General features: G+C 35.0%; 1 protein-coding gene across 6 annotated transcripts in view; it reads right to left on the bottom strand.

Moving 5' to 3' along the window:
- Faf1 (Fas associated factor 1) overlaps positions 1-21,752 on the bottom strand; it is a 481,980-nt gene that overhangs the window by 203,937 nt on the left and 256,291 nt on the right. For all 6 annotated transcript variants that reach the window (XM_004869274.3, XM_087214744.1, XM_021247907.2 and 3 more), the window contains one exon: positions 18,243-18,329. In XM_004869274.3, the coding sequence (XP_004869331.1) occupies positions 18,243-18,329 (87 nt within the window). The remainder of the gene's footprint in view (positions 1-18,242; positions 18,330-21,752) is intronic.

Raw genomic sequence — 21,752 nt, 5'->3', positions numbered from 1 at the left:
CAAACAAACAAAAGTGCCACGGTGAGAATGTGAAATTCACTTATATCAAAGAGCCACACGTTAACCCTTTTCTTTTAAAGGACAATAAAGGCAAAACTTTGCTTCTTTGTTTCTGTCTTTTATTCAATAATTATAAAGCTTCAAACTCAACATGATATGAAAAATTCGGCCTAATTTATCTTCTTTCCCTCTCCAACTCAAAATACAAATTATTGTCAACACTTTTTTTTTTACTCCACAGTAATTTAGGGTTTTTTTTTTTAGAAAATTTGATTTAAAAAATTGAGATAGGTCAAATATGGAGACATAAGAATATAAGATTAAGGTCTGGGGATATGGCTCAGGGTCAGAATGTATGCTTAGCGTGCAAGAGGTCCTGGGTTTGATCACCAGCAAACAACAATATAAGAAGATGATCATTTAAAATCTTCACCAAAATTCTGGAATTGCATTAGCTCAATCTCTGAAATCCTTCTAAAGCAGCTCACTGGAAATTCAGTTACACAGCATTATATCAGGTATTTGTGGTATAAATATTAATATTCATTACTCCTCATATTAAAAATAAGGCCTTCCAATCAGGCGTGATGGCATATGCATGTAATCTCATCACTCCAGAGGTCGAGGCAGAAGGATACCCATGAGTTTGAATTCAAGGCTAGCCTGAACTGCACAGCAAAACTTTCAAAAAACAAACAAAGACTTTCAGACTACTACTACTAACAGTGAAATATTATTTAAACAATCACCTAAGTTTAAGAAATCTAAGCATTTTTTTCACTTTCCCTATCACCTCTAATATTCACTCACCAAGTCTTGTCTGATTGTCCTATGAAATATCTTTACAAAACATCTCTTCATCTATGTGGTTACCATCATTAAGCAGCACATCAAACTCATTTCTGCTACCATCACCACCACAAGTCCACTCTTCACTTCAAACGTATTTTAGAGTCCTCTTCATTCAGTAAATTCATCTGTATAGTTCAATATATTTGCTCAGGATTTACTTTGTGAAAATCACTGAACCAAGTATGGACACAGAAAAATAAAATGTAGGTACCTCAGGCTTCAAAGAGCATTATATATTAGTCTCTGAAATACTTTGTATAAATAGCTTTTGTTTTCTCTGTCAGTGCTCCCTACACACACACACACACACACACGAACACAAGTCCTTTTCTTACTTGAAAAAAATCATTAATGTGTAGTCACAAGAAATGATCAATAACACAGAATGAAAGTTTTCTTCCAAAAAGACTAAGAACTTCACTGCAACTGTGCAGTGTTGGGTGTGTTATAATAAAACACAAACCTGCCTATAATCTAGTACATGTGAGGAAGGACCAATAATCAAAGCAAAACAGATGAAGTCAATTTATGAAATAAATTGCAAATATGAAGATAAATATTAAAAAGATTAATAATATTTCATTAAAATGATAAATCTTTTTAAGGTTGTTTTTCTTAATTAATGACATAGGCTTGAATGCTATCTTTTCAAACCTTGCTTCAGGTCTTAATAAATATTCTGAGTTTGAGTTCAAATCAATAAATTTTATACTTGGTTGTTTGATTCAGGAACAAATTGTTTACTTGAGAATCAGAAGAACTTCTGGGCTGTGGGAGTGATAGAGTGCATGTTTAAGAATGTGAGAAGCCATGTTCAACACCCAAGAAGAACAACAAAAGAATCTAAAATTTGTGGAGAAATTGTATCATTATCAATTGGAATTCTAAGATTAGAGCAAATAGCTTTGAATCGAGCTAATATTTTAAGGCTTTATTTTTTTTAACTGTGAAAAGGCCTACCTAAAAATAACAGGTCTTCAACTACTTAACACTAGGTGATACAGATGTATTTTACTTACTTTCTATGACTATTATTTGATTCTTCTCTCCATTTCTCCTGCTATGGGTCTAAGTTCCATAAGGGCAGAGATTTAAAAATTTTATTTACTACTGCATTGCTAGTGCATACATGGAGGGTTAGGGAACATCAGATATCAGTTCTACTGGTGTTACCTTTGTTCTTTTGTGCTTCTCTGTATATATGTCCACGCATGCATGGTTTATATTCTGATTAATGGGTATGTGAATATATCAAGAATTTAGTACAATTAGTGGTTTATAATGCTATTTTCTTATTTATTCCTTAAGTCTTCATCTGGCTTTACTTTTAGGTTCATAATCTACTATAGAGACCAAACTGCCTAACATATAATGTCATTAGAGATTTAGATCAGATATTGGAGGACACTTTAGGTACTCTGGAAAGCCTATCCATGTATGCCACTTGCTAGTATAGTTCCCAAACCTTAATAAAGGCATTTCGTTAGACTGGTCTGAGTATAGCTTGGGGGAAAAATTGGGCTGGATATTAAAGAACTGGAATTATTCTGAGAAAAATGGACATATAAGAAGTAATATGGTATAAGAGAAGGGCAGCAGGACCAGGGAGGTGATTTTGTTGATTTTTTTTTTTCATCTAGCTGATCTATTTCTCAGAGTGGGGTAATGAATTCCCCCACTATAACTGTGTTTATGTTTATCTGATCTTTTATATTCAGTAGTAACTTTTATGAAGTTGGGTACACTGTTGTTTGGTACATATATGTTAATAATTGCTACCTCTTCCTCATGGATTTTTCCCTCCACTGATATATAGTGACCTTCTATGCCTCTTGGTCCTTTTTGTCTTGAAGTTCACTTTGTCTGAATACAAAATAGCTACATCTGCTTTTTTTCAGAGTTCTGTTGCATGAAATATTTTTTTCTACCCTTTGATTTTTTTTTTTTTTTTTTTTGGTCTATGAGTTTCTCTTTGGGTTAAATGTGTTTCTTGTTTACAGAACACGGTTGAATTTTGTTTTTTGATCCATTCTGCCAGTCTGTATCTTTTGATTAGGGAATTGTGACCATTTACATTGAGAGTTATTACTGACAGGTACTGGCTTATTCCTTTCATTGCCTTATTTTTTCTGTTGTTGATTCCCTATCTTTCCCTTTACCTGATCACCCTACCTGGCATACTCATTCTATTAGAGCTTCTGTCATTGTTAGTGTCAATGTCTCTTTCTAGAATATCCTTGAATTTCTGGATTGTTGGTTTGGTGGCCATGAATTTCTTTAGGTTCTATTTATCATAAAAGTATCTTATTTCTCTATCAATTTTGAAAGACAGTTTTGCAGGGCATGTCACCCTGGGTTAGAAATTGATTTCTCTTAGGGCTTAAAACACGTCAGTCCAAGTTCTCCAGGCCTTAGTCTGTGTTGAGAAGTCTGCATTCTAATGGGTCTTCCTTTATAAGTGATTCATTGCTTTTCTCTAACCACTTTCTTTTTTTTTTTTTGGTACCGGGGATCGAACTTGGGACCTTGCACTTGTGAGGCAGGCGCCGGAACCACTGAGCTAAATCCCTGGCCCTCTAACCACTTTTAATATTTTATTCCTGTGTGACTTCTGAGATTTTGACTATGATGTATTGTGGAGAGGTGTTTTCTAGTCATGCCTATTTAAGGTTCTATATACCTCACTTATTGGTATGTTGAATTCTTTTACCTTATTTGAAAAGTTTTCAGCTATTTAAACAGGTTTTTTAGGTCATTCGTGCTATCTTCTGATTTTTCTCTAATTCCAATTTTTTGGGGGTACCACGGATCGAACTCAGGACTTGGCGCTTGCCGGGCAGGCGTGGTGCCATTGAGCTACATCCCCAGACCCCTAATTCCAATTATATTAGCCTTCTTTGTGTCATCTAGAAGCTATTAGATCTATTTTTCATGTTCTCTTGTTTTTAAGGTGTATCTCATTAATTGGTCACCAATAACAGCTCTGTCTTCTAGTTCTAAGACTCTGTCCTCAGGCTGGTATTTCTGTTGTCCACAGATTCAAGAATTTTTAATCTCCTGAATTTCTATTTGGAGCCCTTTTTGGACTCTCATTGCTTTGTATGCTGTCCATGCATGTTTTGCATTATTTTGCTTAGCTCTTCTTTTTATTAGTGTCTTCTTTACTTTCACTGATAATTTCATTTAACTGGCCCAAAACCTTGTTACTTATATTTCCTGTGATCTTGCCAGTTGTCTTATTGAACTGTTTTGTTATCGCCACTGATACAATTTCAAATAATTTGAGTGTGAGTCTTTTGGTTTCTTTCTTTTGATGTTCCATGGGATCAGTTATGGAGAAGTTGGGAGTTTTTGGAGGCATTTTATTGTCCTGTCTTCTTAAGTTCCTATTTTTGTTTGTTTTGCTTTGACTTGTTGAAGCTGATTGTAGCGGAAAGCTTTGTATCTAGTATTGAGGCTTCTTTAGCTAATGTCTGCTTTTCAGTGGTTTCGTCTGGGTATGGCTAACTACTGGCCTTTGCCTCTGTCCCAGGATCCAATCATCATTTACTTGAGAGGTGGCAGTGTATTTAGCTCAGTATTCAATTCTCCTGGAATAGGCCACAATAATATTAATGACCCTAAGGTAATCTAGATATTGGCACCTGAAGAAAACCAGTTAATAGCAATAGCTATGTCACCTTGGCTATAGTAATAAAATCAGCATCAATTATAGGATTAAACACAAATTGAATATTGATAAACTCTGAGAACCAATAAAGTACTACCCTTGTCTATGAAAATTATATAATTACAATATGAACACTAAGTCAAACCAAATACTGACCTACAGTTTAAGTCTACTAAATGGAACAACTTTATCTCTACTAACAATAGCATAGTATTCAATAGCTGTATAAAGTTAAGCATCTAGAGATTCATAAAGCTTGGTGGTTATACTAGTAAAGGTGGAGAGGTGGGGAACTAGAGGATTAAAAAAAAGCAGAATTTCAAAAATTAATTGACGGGCTATGAGGAGGAGAAAAAAGTAAGACAGGTGTGCTACTGAAGAGTAAAAGGAAATTAATAGTAATAGAGAAGTCACTGGGAAGAACAGACAAGAAAAAGAAAAAAGATAAACAACAAAGACATGAGATAAAAAAGATCAAAAAGTTAGAAAAGAAAAATATAAAAGGAGAAAAAGGAAACTAAAAGAACAGAAAGGGGAGACCTCAAACACCTAAAAAATCCAATGAAGGAAAGATAAAAATAATACAAATAAGAAAACTCAAAAAAGACTGAGTCAAAGAAAAAATTCCTGTGTTATTGAATAAGTGGTTTCTTTCTACAATCTGCAGTCTTGAGATCTAGCCAGATATGATTTTCTAGCCTAGCTTTAGGGCCTATGGGTCTCTGAGGTACCCTCTGCACTAGAGGCCCCTCTGTTTGTTCCCCCCCGATTGGGGTTACCTTGCACACTAAGGCATGACCTTGCTTCCACTGCCAGATGGGGAATGTGATCAGCCCTCTATTCTCTGCTGGATGTAGGCCATGAGGTGGGAGTTTGAGAGGGCTATTGGGTTTAATATCAACAGTCATGAGGCTGGTTGCTCCCTTCTCTCTCTCCATATTGTCCCTGTCCAAGATCAGGTGGGTTCATCAGTCTTTGCCTCTGGCTCCTCTGGCATGGTTTGACTTTCACATAGGGGAACAGGGCATCCCTCTCTGGTGCTGCTGGGCTCTCTCACATGGGGGTGGGTGCCACTCCTCTACTGTGAATCTATTCTCTCATGTGGTGGTAGGGTGCCGCTAGGGTTTGGTTCTTTCATGTGGGGACACGATGCCACTCCTCAGGTGTGGGTTGGATCTCTCATATGGGAATGGGATGCTGCTCAGGGTCCTCTGACCAATTTAATATCAGGATAACAGGGACCTCATAAAACAAACTGGAAAAAAATCTGTATAGAGTTGATATTAATTTTCCTCAAATGTTTGGTAGTTTGCTAATGAAATTACTTGGTCCTGGAGTTTTTGTTGGGGAAATATTTTTAATTGTACTTTCAATTTTTTTTTAATTGTACATTCAATTTTGAAAAGCACAGTTAGGCTATCTTCACTTTCTATTTCTTCTTGGATCAATTCAGTAAGGTATTTCAAGTAACCTGATCAGTTTATCTTAATTGCAGAACTTACTGGCATAAAGTCATTCATAATATTTCTTTCCTGTCCTTTAACTGCCCATGTAATCTACTGCATGTCCCTCTTCAATTAGTTACATTAGTAATTTGTGCCCTTTTTACTTTTGACCAGTCTAGCTAGATATTTATCAATTTAATTGATCTTTTCAGAGTTCAATGGTTTCTATTATTTTTCTGTTTTCTATTTCACTAATTTCTGCTCTTACCTTTATTATGTCATTTCAACTATATGGATTTAATTTTATTTTTCTACATTCTTAAGCTGTAATAGTAGATTACTGATTTTGATCTTTTTTTCTAATATAAGTATGGAAGGTTATAAATCCTCCTCTAGGCTTTGTTTCAATTGCACTCTGCAAATTTTGATGTTCTGATTTTTAAAAAGCTTTCTGTGTTTCTAGAAGATTTCTTGATTGATACCTTTTAAGACAACATGGTTTATTTCAAATACTGGGGCTTTCCAGATACTATTATTAATGTGTATTTTAATTTCATCATAGTCACCAATATTCATTTAAATCCTCTAAAATTTATTAAGACTTTATTTATGTTATAGATTATAATCTATCTTGGATGCTGGACTTTCCTCTTAGAAGCAAGTAGCTGTTAATCAACTTGCTCCTTTTGAAGCTGGTTTTTAAGGTTTTAAATACTGTATTTCCTTGAAAATAAGACTGGGTCTTACATTAATTTTTGCTCCAAAAGATACAATACAGCATATTTTCAGGGATATCTTATTTTTTCATGTACAACAATCTACACTTATTCATGTACAAAAATTTACATTTATTCTAATACAGTCATGTTCCCGTCTTCTGAAACATTGCCCTAACTCTCCAAACCCTGAATTCTGGCCTGAATTTCTTGCGACTCCACTTCCCCCAGGTACTCAGAAATGCAGAGCGAACAAAAAACCCAAACATGGGAAGCCAAATTCATCAGATGAATTTCAGTATCCAAGTGTTTAAAGAAGCAGGGCTACCTCACGATGCCAGTACTGCTTACAGTGCAGGTCCAGAGAACATACCATTTTGGGAAAGAGCCTAACCCCCAAGGGAAGAAGCCAAATATGGCTACAGCAGCCAGGCTCTTCTATTTGGTTCCCAGCCTAGCAGTCATCACCCAGTGCTTACCTGTTTTTTACCTCACTTCCAGGGGGGAGATGGAGCTCAGTGAGCAAGATATTTGCTGGAGTGAGGCCTTACGTAAGGCACAAGCCAGAGAACTACACAGATGGCAGTGAATAAGGATCAGCAAGCCTTTGTGACAGAAAAAACAAAACAAAACTAGGTCACAGTCCTCGATAGGGATATAGCACCAGATATTTGGTGATCCGTGGGACAGTGAGTCGCAGGGCACACAATGGCTGTGACCAGTGTGATCTGGAATGGAGAAAAGACACTGGATCAGTGCCAGAGGGGAGACACTCTCACCACTATGACCAAAAGACTGCCAAGCTCTGCTATGTGGTATCTCTACCTGATGCCTGCCCTTGAAATGCTGCTAAGAAGTTGGTGCCCACGAGGGAAACCATTCCACTGCTTAACAAAAAGTGCTGAGCTTGGTGCCCATGTGAACTCCTTTCCCAGTGGCTCACAAATGCTACTGAACTTCCAGTAGAAGGGGCTCCACACCCACCACCCCCAAAGCCCTAAACACTACTGAATTCTCAAGCTGGATACAGACTATTTGAGAGGCCTGGACAAAGACTTTGGCCCAGACAAAAGCCAGAGAGGAGCAGCAGGATCAGATGGAATAGCCTGGTGTGCTCAACTGGACAGGCATAGCAGAAGCAGACATAAGCAGCTGCACAGATTATCATGGAAGGAAAAGACAGGGCTGGGGATTTAGCTCAGTGATTTCACTGCCTGCTGGGCAAGCACAAGGACCCAAGTTCGATCCCCGGTACCAAAAAAAGGGAAAAGACAGAGATTGAGGGAGTACCTCCAGAGATCAGTAAAAGAGGGGGTGCTTGACCAGTCTTGCTGTGATCCCCACCCCTTTGCAATACAATTGAAAATGTCTAGTCATAAGGATAAAAAAATGCTCACAGGAGTGCAGCTGAAGCCAAGAGCTCTACCTGTAGAAGGAAAGAAAAACACATGGCAAGAGGCACTGTACCCCCAAACCCCTTCACGCACTGGTATGCAAGAGAACAAATTGTACAAGGAAAACTGGCTCAAGCACCAGTCTCCAACGTAATAATCACAGAGCTCCACAACTACTCCATAACACATCATAGGCAAAATCCCAGAAATTAAGTACAAAGAGAGAATACCAAAACTTGCTAGACAAAAATATCAAGTAACCTATAAAGAATAACAGCAGTTTTTCCAACACAAATTTAAAGACTAGGATAGCATGGAGAGAAGTTTTTCAATCCCTAGAAGAAAACAACTGACAACTCAGATTACTATATCCTATAAAACTATCCCTCAAAATTGATAGAGAAATAAAGACTACCACAACAATGAAAATCTAAAGAAATTCATGATCACCAAATCAGCATTGCAGAAAGTATTTAAGGAACTCCCAGCTAGAGATAGCAAGGTCAGTATATCTAACTGGGAGAGTAGTTAAACAAAAGGAAAAAAATTGACAAATTAATGCATTGACAAAATAATGCAAAGACAGGATTAAGTATATCTCTTTCAATAATGATACTCAATGTGAATGGTCTTAACTCCCCAATCAAAAGATGCACACTGGTAGATTGGATCAAAAAATAAAACTCAACCATATGTTGCCTGCAAGGGACACAACTCATTGACAAAGGTACACAGAGACTGAAAAGGAAAGGATGAAAAACAATATTCCATGTAACCCAAGCCCAAAAGCAAGCAGGAATAGCTATCCTATTTTGAGACAAAGTGGACTTCAAACCAAAAATGATCAGAAGAAACAATGAAGGTCACTGTGTACTGGACTAATTCAACAAAAGGAACAATTCAACAAAAAGCAGAACAATTATAAATAAATATCCACTGAATGTTGGTGTAACCAGTTTCATAAAAACAAAAACTTCTGGACATAAAAGAATGGGTAGATCCCAATACAGTCATAGTGGAGGAGGATTTCAATAACCCATCTCACATATAGGTCAATCAGACCAACATATCAGAGTTGAGACACAACATAGAGCAAATGAACTTAACAGATATCTATGGAGTGATTTAAACAACAGAATACACATTTTTTTTGCAGCAGAACATAGAACTTTCTCCAACTCCACCATATCTTAGGCCATAGAGCATGCTTAAATAAAAACAAAGTATTGGAATAATCTCTTACATACTAATGGATCATAGCAGAATGAAACTAGAATAGCAAAAGAAACCACAGAAACTATACAAACAGATGGAGATTAATAATACATTCTAGAATAATCAGTGGGGTCACGGAAGAAATCAGGGAAGAAATTGAATTAAATGACAACGGAAGCAAAACATACCAAAACCTATAGGATATGATGAGGAAGTTTATAGCTGTGAATCCACACATTAAAAAAAAAAGCAATCTTAAATAAATAACCTAATGATGCATCTCAAGGTGCTGGAAAAGCAAGAGCAGCCCAAATCCAAAACTTGGAGAAGGAAAGAAATTATAAAGATTGGAGTGGAAATTAATTTAATTGAGACTAAAAAAAAAAAGATACAAAGGATCAATGAATCAGAATTGGTTCCTTGAAAGGATAAAAAGATTGATAAATCTTTCACCAAATTACCTAAAGAAAGAAGAAACACTAATATCAATGCAATTCAAAATGAAAAAGGGGAAATCACAACACACACTGCTGAAATCCAGAGGCTTATGAAAAGCTATTTTGGCTGGAGGTGGTGGTGCACATCTGTAATCCCAGCACTTGGGAGGCTGAGGCAGGAGGATTCCTCCTGAGTTTGACGCTTGCCTGGACTACATAATGAGTTCAAGGCAAACCAGAACTACATAGCCAGACCCTGCCTCAAAAGAACGAAACAAAATAATAACAATAATCAAAACTACCTTGAAATAAAGTAGAGAACCTAGAAGAAATGGGAGAAATTTCTAGACACATATGAATTACCAAAATTGAACTGAGAAGATATAAAAGCCTTGAATAGGCCAATAATAGACAATAAAATAGAAGCAGTAATAAAAACCCTACCAACTAAGAAAAGCATGGGACCCAATGGATTCACCTAAGAATTCTACTAGAACTTCAGGAAAGAACTAACACCAATATCCCTCAAATTCTTCCATGAACTAGAAAGAGAAGGAAGACTGCCAAAGTCATTCCTTGAAGCTAGCATTACCCTGATATCAAAATGGGACAAAGACTCAAAATGGAGGGAGGGAGCAATTTCCTTAATGAATGCAGAATGCAAAAATCTTTAACAAGATATTTGCAAACATAATAGAATAAACCATTTAAAAGATCCAAGCGAAGCAACTCAAACACATAAGCTTAAATATCACATGGTTTCTCTTATACAAAAAACTCAGTATATATGTAGTATTAAATAAAAGACAGATAATAGGAAAAAAGAGAAAGAAAAAAAAAAGGTATTCCAAGCCACTGTGGACAATGTATCTAAAAATGTACCTTGATTTAGTACAAACTGTCTTACATGTTTTATATGTACTTTGACCTATTAATCTGATTTTCAATATGTATGTATAATAATTAACTTCATAGAGTTATTATAATATAAGATAAATCTTATAAGATCAAATAAATGTATCTGATGTTGGAAAAATAAAAGGGGCTGGATCGAAGGAGGGGGAAAAAAAGGGGACTGAAATGTGTTATGTGCATGTACCAATCTACAATGAATGAATCATTATGTACTGCAAACATAAAAGTCAAAAAATTTAAAAAAAGAAAATCTTTGTTAAAAAAAATCATCATCATGACCAAGTCCACTCATTCCAGTGATGCAAGGATTGGTTGAACATACATAAATCAATAAAAGTAATATATCACATAAACAGAGGGTTTAAAAAAAATCACATGAACATCTAAATAGATGCAGAAAAAGTCTCTGACAAAATTCAACATTCATTCATGATTTTAAATTAAAAAAGCTGATGAAAATAGATATAGAAAAACCTGATCTCAAACTGATGAAAGCCATTTATGACAAATCTGCCAATAACATTCTAAACAGGGAAAAACTGAAAACATTCCCTCTAAAATGAGGAACAACACAGGGTTGTCCACTCTCTCCTTGCTGTTCAAAACGGTACTTGAAATCAGCCAGAGAAATTATGCAATAGAAATAATTAAAAGGGATAGAACAGGAAAGGAAGAAGTAAAAACATCCTTATTTGCAGATAGCATGATCACTACATAGACAACCCAATACATTCTATCATAATACTCTTAGAACTAGTGAATTCAGCCAAATGCCAGGATACAAAACCAACAGCATTTCTGTGCAGCAATAATGAACTCATCAAGAAAGAAACCATGAAAATATTCCACTCATAGTAGCTCCAAAAAATTAAATACCTCAGAATTAACCTATCCAAAGAAGTGAAAGGCCTCTATAACAAAAACTATAGTAGTCTGAAAAAGGAGATTGAAGCAGACATTTGAAAATGGAAAGACAAGAAAGAAAAAAAATAGAAAGACGTCCCTTTTTCTTGGATATCAATATTGTCAAATGGCCATACTACCCAAACTGGCATATTTACTGCAATTCCAATCAAATACTGATAGCTTTCTCCACAGAACTACAGAAAACAATCCTAAAATTTATATGGACCCAGAAGAGACCCAGAATAACCCAAGGAATACTTAGCAAAATGAATAAGGCAGGAGGTATTATAATCCCAGAAGTACTGCAAAGGTACAATAATAAAAACAGCAAGGGTACTGGCACAGAAATAGACATGTTGACCAATGGAATAGAACTGAGGATGCAGAAACAATCCCATGCATTTTCAGCCATTTGATTTTTGACAAAGGGACCAAAAACCTATGGTGGAGAAAAGATAGCCTATTTAAGAAATGGTACCAGGAAAAGTGGTTATTCCTGTGCAGAAGAATGAATCTAGAACTACATCTTTCACCCTGTGCTTTAGCAAATCAAAATGGGTCAAAGACCTACACATAAAAACAGAAACACTGAATCTACGGCAAGATAAAGTGGGTTAAACTTTTGAAGCCACAGGCACAGGCAAGGAAATTTTTAACAGAACCCTAACTGTACAAGAAATAATACCAAGAATCAATAAATTTAATTTATATCAAATTTAAAACCTTCTGTACAGCAAAGCCAACAGAGTGAAGAGACAACCTACAGAATGGGAAAAAAATTTTGCCAGCTACTCCTTAGACAGAAGATTGATATTTAGAATATTCAAAAAAATTAGACTCCCCCAAATAAAAGATCTAATCAAAAAATGTGCAATGGAAATGAATAGACACTCCTCAAAAGAAGAAGTGCAAATGGCCAATGAGTTACATGAAAAATGTTCAGCATCTTTGGCCCTTAGAAAAATGCAAATCAAAACAACACTAAGATCCTTATTCCAGAAAGTATAGCTATCTTCTTGAAATCAATAACAAATGCTTATAAAGTTGTGGAAAAAAAAAAGAGAAGAAGCCGTCTACATTGTTGGTAGGTTTGTAAACTAGTACAATTACTATGGAAATTCCTCAAAAAAATATAAATTCCATTTGACCCTGCCATTCCTCTTCTGGACATCTTCCTGAAAGAGTTAAAGTCATCATACTGCAGTGATATATGCCAGATTTATAGCAGCAGAATTCACAATTGTAGAAGAATTCAATAGCTAAATTATAGAATTGTATGTCCATGAACAGATACTAGTCCACTATATAGAAGGATAAATTTGAGTCATTTGTAGGAAAATGGATGGATCTTGAGACCATAAAGTTGACTGAAATAAATCAGAGAAGAAAAACTATTGCACGGTTTCTCTTATATTAGAAACCCAAAATACAAACAGCAAATAAAAGAGAGATGGCAGAACTAGGGAGATAGACTTTGTGAAGAGGGGAAAGTGATGAGCAGAAGGGGGAAAGAGATGGAGGGGAGGGGAGTGAACATAAAGATTCTCAAAATGGGATAGGTTTAGATACCAATTCCCTAAGATCTATATGATTACTATGTATCACAAACATATATCAACAACAGCGAGACATGGTCGTGCACACCTGTAATCCCAGCGCGTGGGAGGCTGAGGTGGGAGGATCGCTGTGAGTTCGGGGCCAGCCTGGGCTATGCAGTGAGTTCAAGGCCAACCTGAACCACATAGGGAGACCCTATCTTAAAAAAATAAATAAATAAATTAAACAAAAACCACAACACATATCAATAACAACAAAGAAGGGCCACTATGTAATGGTTTTGCTTATAAGTGATTTCATATTCTCAATGTGAAAATATTTAATAAGTCTCTTGTGACTCTTAGCACATGCCCAAAGACCTAGGATTCTAAAATTTGCAATTCTTCAAATTATGAATTAATATCCCTTAGCAAATGATAGAACCATGGAAGAGCATTGGTAATCCCAGAACAAAAAGGGCACACAACAAAAAGTATTAAAAGTATTTTTCCTCTTTTGTATAAGCATTATTAAATCTTGGAACTGAAAAAACTACATAAAGTTGCATTATAATAAAGTATCTAGACATAGTTCACTGTGTCAAAATTATTTCTACTCTCTAGTAGCCAAGAGCTTCCTTGTTAAAGTGTAAAATGAGATTTCACCTGCTTGCAACTGCTTGTTCTCACAGCTGAACTGTCACAGCATGAAAACATTCCCCTACTGGTGAAGCTTTAGATAGTTATTTCCCTGATGAAAGGGTGTAAAAGGAACTGATAGAGTTATTGACAATTCATACAGTTTCTCATACCCCATTAGAATACAACTACAAGCAAAGAAATATTTTAAGTCTGAAAGGAAATGGGTAACAATGTTTTACATAATTGCTGACTTTCCTGAATAGCTTAAAAATGGCAAAAGATTGAATTCTATCAGGTTCACAAGGCTTAAGATTATATAAGAATCTAATTATAACTGTCCTATTTTCTAAGTCAAAGGATAATCAGTACACTAAAGAAAACATTATTATTATAAAATAATTCCCACAGTATGAAAACATAAGTGAAAAAAAGTATTTTAATCTATCCTTTCATTACCTTTCATAAAACCAAATAGTTTCAAGATATAGACACTACAACATGTATTCATTTAAAATGTTCAATTCAATGACTTTGTAAATTTATAGGTGTGCAACTTTTACCACAATTTAATTTTAGAACATTTCCATTACCCCAAAAACCTTTAGCATTTTGATCTATGATACCATATTTCCATAAACTCATGTAGGCCACTGTTATCCAAAGCTACTGTATATTTAAAGCCACAGAAATTTCCACAACTGAGGAGAATAAGTGCAAACTTTCACTTCTAATGACCTTTACAACCAATCCTCTACTCTGGCACTGGGAAGCAAATGTTCAGGTGTTTTCACTGAAAGTTAAACCATTCTAAGTATTAAGTTATGGTGCACTGTGTTGGAAAGAAATTAATTATATTTTTGTTGGTAACACATTTCAGGCTGTTTACACAGCTGACATTTCTCAGCTGTACCAAATTCATGCCCTAAGCTGTGAGGACTATCTTGTTTTGTAGCAGATGCCTCCACTTGATTTTAGCAAGAATAAAAATATCCCTGCCTACAACAATATAGATTCAAGCACCAACTTTGTAAGTTTATTTGATAGTTTTAACAAAAGAAAGATTTTATGACATTTCTTTGGCTACAATCTCCTAAAAGCCTACAATTAAGCAAGCCATTTTTGTTTAAACTCAAGCACTGGAGGTAGGGGTATGGCTCCACTTAAAGGCAGCTTGGCCCTAAACATCTTTGTTGTATCAAATCATGCAGTTCAAAGTGACATCCCGCCAATGTGGCAATATTTGCTCTGGGGAAGCCTGGGCAAGCAACACTTCACAGGTTCTGGGACAAGGTGCAAATATGAATAATGAGGCAAAAAGAATCAAGCATCTTAATGGGGGAATTCCCTCTTGTGCTTGCTGTGATTTATATATAGCACCAGGCAGAATTACATTCTGAATACTTTTAGTTTTTTCTGCTTTCTATATTTTCCCATAATAATGAAATTATATTACAACTACTAGTAGAAAGTTACATACTGTAAAAGTCATCAAAATACAGGTTTCAATGAATTAGCACTTGAAATATGTCAGGCATTCTGTTATGGGAGGATTTATCATATTTCAATAAATTTTTGAATTTGCACCCAATAAGTGTATTTCTGTCTGTTTTCTACAATGTGGTGACCAACTCATTTTCGCCTAAATTTAAGCACTGGAGCTAGTGGATCTGCTCTGAAGCCTGTGGAGTTCCACATTCCTAGACTTTCTATTTCCTTATGTCCTCCCTCCCAAATGAGGTAATTACTTTTGCTTTTAACTTTTTGTTATGGAAATCTGTAAACATAAAAACCCAATATGTGCATCATTAAGATCCAATGAAAATGTATGGCTAATCTACATTATCTCTATCCTCACTCTTTTCTGGTGTTCACAGGTTATTTTGTAGCAAATTTCAGGCATCATTTAAATCAATCAGTTTTTGCCTATGATCCTTTTTGAGTTACAGTACCTAAGCATTAATACTGATTCTCATTCATTCAGTGACCACTGTAAACCAGGTGGTGAAAATATATTATTCCTAATCTTCACAACAATGGTGCAAAGTAGAGAGGTAACTGAAACTTGGAGAATTTTAGGGACATGCCCAGATTTTAATTATTTTCTTCTATCAATGTTATTTCTTATAACAGGTTCTTAGGTAATGCTAAGAACATTGCTAGTTTGTTCATGTCTCCTTAAAGAATACTCTTTATCTTTTTTTTTTTTTTTGGTGCCGGAGATTGAACTCAGGTCCTTGCGCTTGCGCAGCAGGCGGCGAAACCCCTGAACTAAATCCCTGGCCCTCCAATACTCTTTAAGTTTTATGAAAATAAGTAATGCATATTTTCTATCAAATTCCTTGCCCTAACAGGAAAAAAAACAAAACAAACAAAAACTACTAAAAAAATTTAAAAAGCAACAACTACAGCTCTGTTCTTAGCAATGGTAAACCAGTCAATAATTCTGATCATGTAATATTAATGCTAAAATCAATTGTTCAGAAATAAATGTAATTGCCTGTCTCTAAACACTTTTCTTCTGGAAGGATTCACTAAAAGTAAATGAATAAATAAAAGTTTTGCCATTTTCTGATTATTTTGAAGTTCTGTAATTCACAAAGCATTAGTGTTTATACTGTGAGTAATCAGACCCAAACAACATCTATATAAACAACTTTTCTTAAAATTTTTCTATCTTCCAAAAAGAATTCCTCCATATTGAAATGTATGGTGGTGGTGGTGCTAGAAGAGGAGGAATAGTTAGTATCCAAAAGTACTAGCCTACTATGGGGAATGTAGACTTAAATATAATGATTAGGTCGATTTTGAAATATCTGTAATAATTAAGAAAAAACTAATTTTTCATATGCTTTGAGTATTTCATTAGTAATATCCAAATATAACTCTTTTTTTGTGTGTCTGTGGTACTGGGAATTGAGCACAGGTCCTTGAGCATACTAGGGAAGTACTCTACCACTGAGCTACATTTCCAACCCTTTCACTTTATTTTTTTATTTTGATATCAGGTCTCATAAAGTTGCCCAGGCTGCTGACCTCAAACTGGAATCCTCCTGCCTGAGTGAATATACTACTCTCATCAAGGAAAAAAAATTTTTTTTCTTCAATTCTTTTATTGGTACATTGTAGGTATACAACACAATTACATTTCTCATTGGGAACTTGTACCTTTACATGATGCATCTTGGTTCTTATTTTTTCCCCATTCCTAGCCCTCCCTTCACGCCCTCCACCCTTCCCTATTTACAAAGACTTTATTTCCATTTTTTCCATTTCTCAGCATTTTTCCTTTTCCTTCTTTCCTTTCCCTTGCCCCTCCCACTACCCCTACCCCTTTGGACCTTTTCTTCCTATTTTGCATTATCGATTATTCATTCTACTTATTGGTACATTTTAGGTACACAATATAATGGCATTCATCATTGGAAATTTGTACCTTTACATAGTCTCTCTTGGTTCTTATTTTTCACCCTTGCCCAGCCCTCCCTTCAACCCCTCCAGTCCTCCCTATTTACAAAGATTTTGTTCCTATTTTTCCATTTTTTCATATTAATTCCACTCCCTTCTTTCCTTTCCCCTACCCCTCCCACCTCCTTCCCCTTTGCCCCTTTTCTTCCTATTTCACCTTACCTATTATACATTTTAGTCCTTATTTATACTTTCAGTTTCTCACACCAGAGAAACTATTCGATATTTGTACATGTGTGTCCTATTTATTTCACTTAAGAGTATTGCCTCAATGTGCATCCACTTAGCTATAAATGTCTCTAATTTCTCATTTTTGATGGCTGAGTAGTACTCCATTTTATTTTAAAAAAACACATTTTCTTGATCCACTCTCCAGTTGATGGGCATTTGGGCTGTTTCCAAGTTTTAGCTATCACAAACTGTGCTGCTACGAACATGGGTGCACATCTATCACTGTGGCATGATTCTTTTAATTCTTTGGGGAAGATCCCCAGCAGTGGAATAGCGGGGGTCAAATGGGACTTCCAGTCCTAGTTCTTTGAGGTATCTCCATACTGATTTCCACAGTGGTTGCACCAGTCTACACTCCCACCAGCAGTGGAGCAGGATTCTTCTTTCCCTACAGCCCCACCAGCATTTGTTATTGGTTGATTTCATGATAGCAGCCATTCTTTCTGGGGTGAGGTGGAATCTCAGCATTGTTTTCATTTGCATCTCTCGAATGACCAGTGACGTTGAACATTTTTTCATGTATTTATTTGCTATTTCTACTTCCTTCATCAAGGAAAAATTTAAGATAAATCAGACAGCATCAAGTTCCTGACACTGACATTGTAACATTACCATTGTAATATTGATGTGTTTGGATATCTATTCTACAAATAAATTCAAATTATTAAAACTGCTCTTATTTTCATATTATTTGACTCATAAAGCTCTTTCAATGGAATATTCAAAGTATTTGACTCTGCTTGTTTTCAAAGCAAATCAGACTGACAGTAGCAAAAAAAGAGAAAAGTATATAAAACTAAGAACTTGACTGTTACTTACTGAATCATCTGTGGCAGAGGGTGGCCAGCCCTCCCATAACTGATGTCGTACAGGTATACTTGTAAGGTCATACACATTTCTCTTTACCTATAAAAGGAAAGAACACAATTAAAATAGGGTTTCCACATTACTTATGATAGTTTCAATCCATTTATGCAACATACAGTGCATTTCCTTTTTCTTCTAGATTCAAAACAAGAATTTTAAGGTAAAACAAGACAAAAATTTTATAAAAATGAAACAAAACCAAATTTAAAAGCTCAAATTTAGTGGAGGTTTGATGAAGTAATGGTTCAAGAAAAACCCCCCTTCCTTGATTGTTTTTTGACTCCTAGCTGAATTCAAGTTTCTATTTTTTTTTTTTTTCTTCAGTCCAGGAATCAAATGCAGGACCTTGCACTTGCCAGGCAGGCAATCAAGTTTCTTTTTAGTCAAGAAAGTTTAGGTACACAGTTCACTTAGGGCAGACTACAATTATAAATGTTTATAATTTATTTAATTTTTAAACTGTGCAATGATTGAAACAAAAATGTATTTCAAGTTTCTATTGTGGGGGTAAGGTGGAGTTAGGGGTTGAAATTGCCTTTTTAAATATAAGTTTCAAAGATAAAAACTTAATAAAGTAGCATAGGTTATTTCTTTGAAAACATGCAATATTAACTATATCAACAGAATATTTACTAATACCGGAGCTATTCATTAATATAATGTTTAGGCCTTTATTGAAAAGAAAATAAATTAAATGTTATTAAACATTAAGAAAAACTACATTTCCCAATAGCAAGAGTATTCCTTTCACCTTTAAAAGGTGAGGAGGAAAGTAACTGAGTATTGGAAAGTTAAACTCTATTATCCAGTAATTAAGACATGATACATATTTAGCTTTTTTTCCTAAATAGCTTACAGAAATTCTACTTTCTTTATCTACAATTAAAATAAATTAACAAATTGTAACAATGAAGAAATCATCCATCTTAACTAACTCTTTAGGTTAGTCACAGCATTATTATGCTGCTCTAACAAATGGTATTAGTTTTGAAATGTTGCACATATGTTCTACAATAAGACTTCAATATGGTTGGTTCGACTGAGACAAGCAGCATTCATTCATGTTTTCACAATGCAGAAACTTAAAGTATTGTGTTGTCCAATTACAGCATTTTGTTATCACATTACTTTTTCTTATACATAAACACATCTAAGTTACCCTTCCAGTGAAATAGATATATATGTTCACTAGGGAAAGAAAAAAAACAACAAAACAAAACATGGAACTTAATCTATTTTTATCTCTATTGTACACCTGCAGAAAAAAAGACTTAATAAAAGAGATCTGAAGAGCTTGAAACATGGCTTGATCACCCACTCGATTCAAACAAACAGCTTTTCTTCAGAGGTTCTCAGGAATGGCCAGTCTACCACACAGTATTTTCTTTATAGTCAGTCGCATCAAATTTGGAAATTTTTATCCATCATTATCAACCCAACAATTTTACCATATGTAACTGTTCTAACCTCTGACCACTTTCACTAGCTGAGACAATTCTGTCATGTTTAAACATCTTTGTTCTTAAAGAGAAAGTTGTTGCACAAACCCAGAGCATTATACTAATAAAAGAGAGGAAAAAACAGTAGGGAAGTATGAGGAGTCTTTAGCCTTCAAGGCAAAAGTTCCTTCCTTAATAAATTATTCTTGGATCGCTCAGATACATCACACCTAACCAGCTATTTTTGATAAAATACAGAAAAAATATTTACATCTTTTGGAAAGGTGGCAAGGCTACTGTAATATTGGAGAGACACAAACCCTATGAGTACATAAACAAATAACTGAAGAGTCTTTAAATTTTCCCTTAATTCCAGAATATAACAATAGGGTATTATGAAATGAACAGTATTTTCTTCTTTCATTAACTCATCTGTAACTGCACTGAATTGAATAACATTCCTTTGCTATTCTAAGCCTGAAAAGCATGTTCTGGCTATAGTGTTATGTTGGTATAAAGCACAATGCCAGACTGATGTGCTGAACAAAAGTGATCAAAGTTAGAGTAATGTTAGCCATTGCACAAGTATTTGGCTTCATTGTTCTCCCCAGAATGACATCTGTTAAGCAACTTGTCATAGAACAAACTGGTTAATGCAGACAGAACTTGGCTCAGAGAGTACCATGTAAAGCATATTAGGGCAATGTTTGATTGTTGCAATGCAAAGGCTAAATTCAGAGTACTCTGAGACTAAGCCAAAAGAATCTTGTGTTAAACCACAATCACTAAGCGACAATTTAAGTGAAAACAAATTAGCTTTTCAAAAATAATTCACTGTTTATCAAAACTGTAATAGTGATTTGGATAATACATACATGAAAAGTTCATTATCTTTATTGATGGTTATTGTCAAAAATGAATAATAAAATATATCTATGTATAAAATGATGCAGATAAATTTAAAGTCACCATGAATCAAGATGAAAGATAAAGTTCTCACAGAGAGGGAGAATAAAGAGAAAAGGAAAGAAGGAGAGACGGGAAAGAGGATGGAAGAAAAAGAGATGTGCGAGAGATGGGGTAATAGATGAAAGACAGAAAGAAAAAAAGAGGGTGAAGGAGAGTAACTGATTTGAGAGATTTGAGAGCACTTGAGAGAGGCAGAAAGAACCCAAACACAGGCTGGGGTGCGGTTGCCAGCATCCCCAGCTGCCATTATTGTTCTGCTTCTTCTGGTGGAGTTTCATCTTTAGAGACTGTTAAATTCCAGTTAAGGACAAGTGGCACTTCACTAGGTAACATTTCCTAAGGGCCTTTTTGTCTTATAACTTTTCATTTATCAGTATTGGCTCAAGATCATGCTGAGCTTTCATAAACTTTTCAACTGTTTTGCATTAAGCTCCAAATCTATGAGATTTCAGGTTGCTAAACTATGCAAATGTTTCAATTAGTTCTGAAAGAATTGAATAAATGCTTTAACAGCTGAACATTAAAACTGCTACAAATTAAACTATTTGAATCAAGAGTTCTAGATTAACAATAGATTTTCTAGAGTGTTTTCTAGACTCTTTTAAAAGGGGTAATTTTCCCCTATTTTTTCAGATACGAAAATTGTGACTGAGAAAAACTATATAAATCAGATTAACTTAAAACAGTATAGAATTAATATAGTGCTAGTTTATTTCCTTATTTGCACTTCAGCGTTAACAAATATCTAGTTACATACTACAGTATAGAAAGCTAACCAATGATCTCTACCTCAAAGTTAGCATTTCCTCAAAAGCTGTGAAAATTTCAATGCTAAACACAACACTGGAGAAAAGATCATTTTATTGTGACCTGTTCAATATAAAATTATAAAAATTATATTCACAAGATATCTCCCACAAATTTTTCTTTTAATTCCCTTAAATTTTCAAACAAGTTTACTTTTTAGTTAAATTTCATCAGAATTTTCTAGAGAAATCATTCTTAGGAAAAGCTACTCTGCTAAAGGCTTAATTTTAAGGTTCAGATCAGATTC

The sequence above is a fragment of the Heterocephalus glaber genome, unplaced genomic scaffold, assembly GCF_053883595.1.
Source record: "Heterocephalus glaber isolate CG9 unplaced genomic scaffold, H.glaber_assembly_v1.0 deba00001451, whole genome shotgun sequence".
NCBI classification, from domain to species: domain Eukaryota; kingdom Metazoa; phylum Chordata; class Mammalia; order Rodentia; family Bathyergidae; genus Heterocephalus; species Heterocephalus glaber.
Note: the sequence above shows the minus strand (reverse complement) of the source record. Positions and strands in the feature narration are given on the sequence as shown.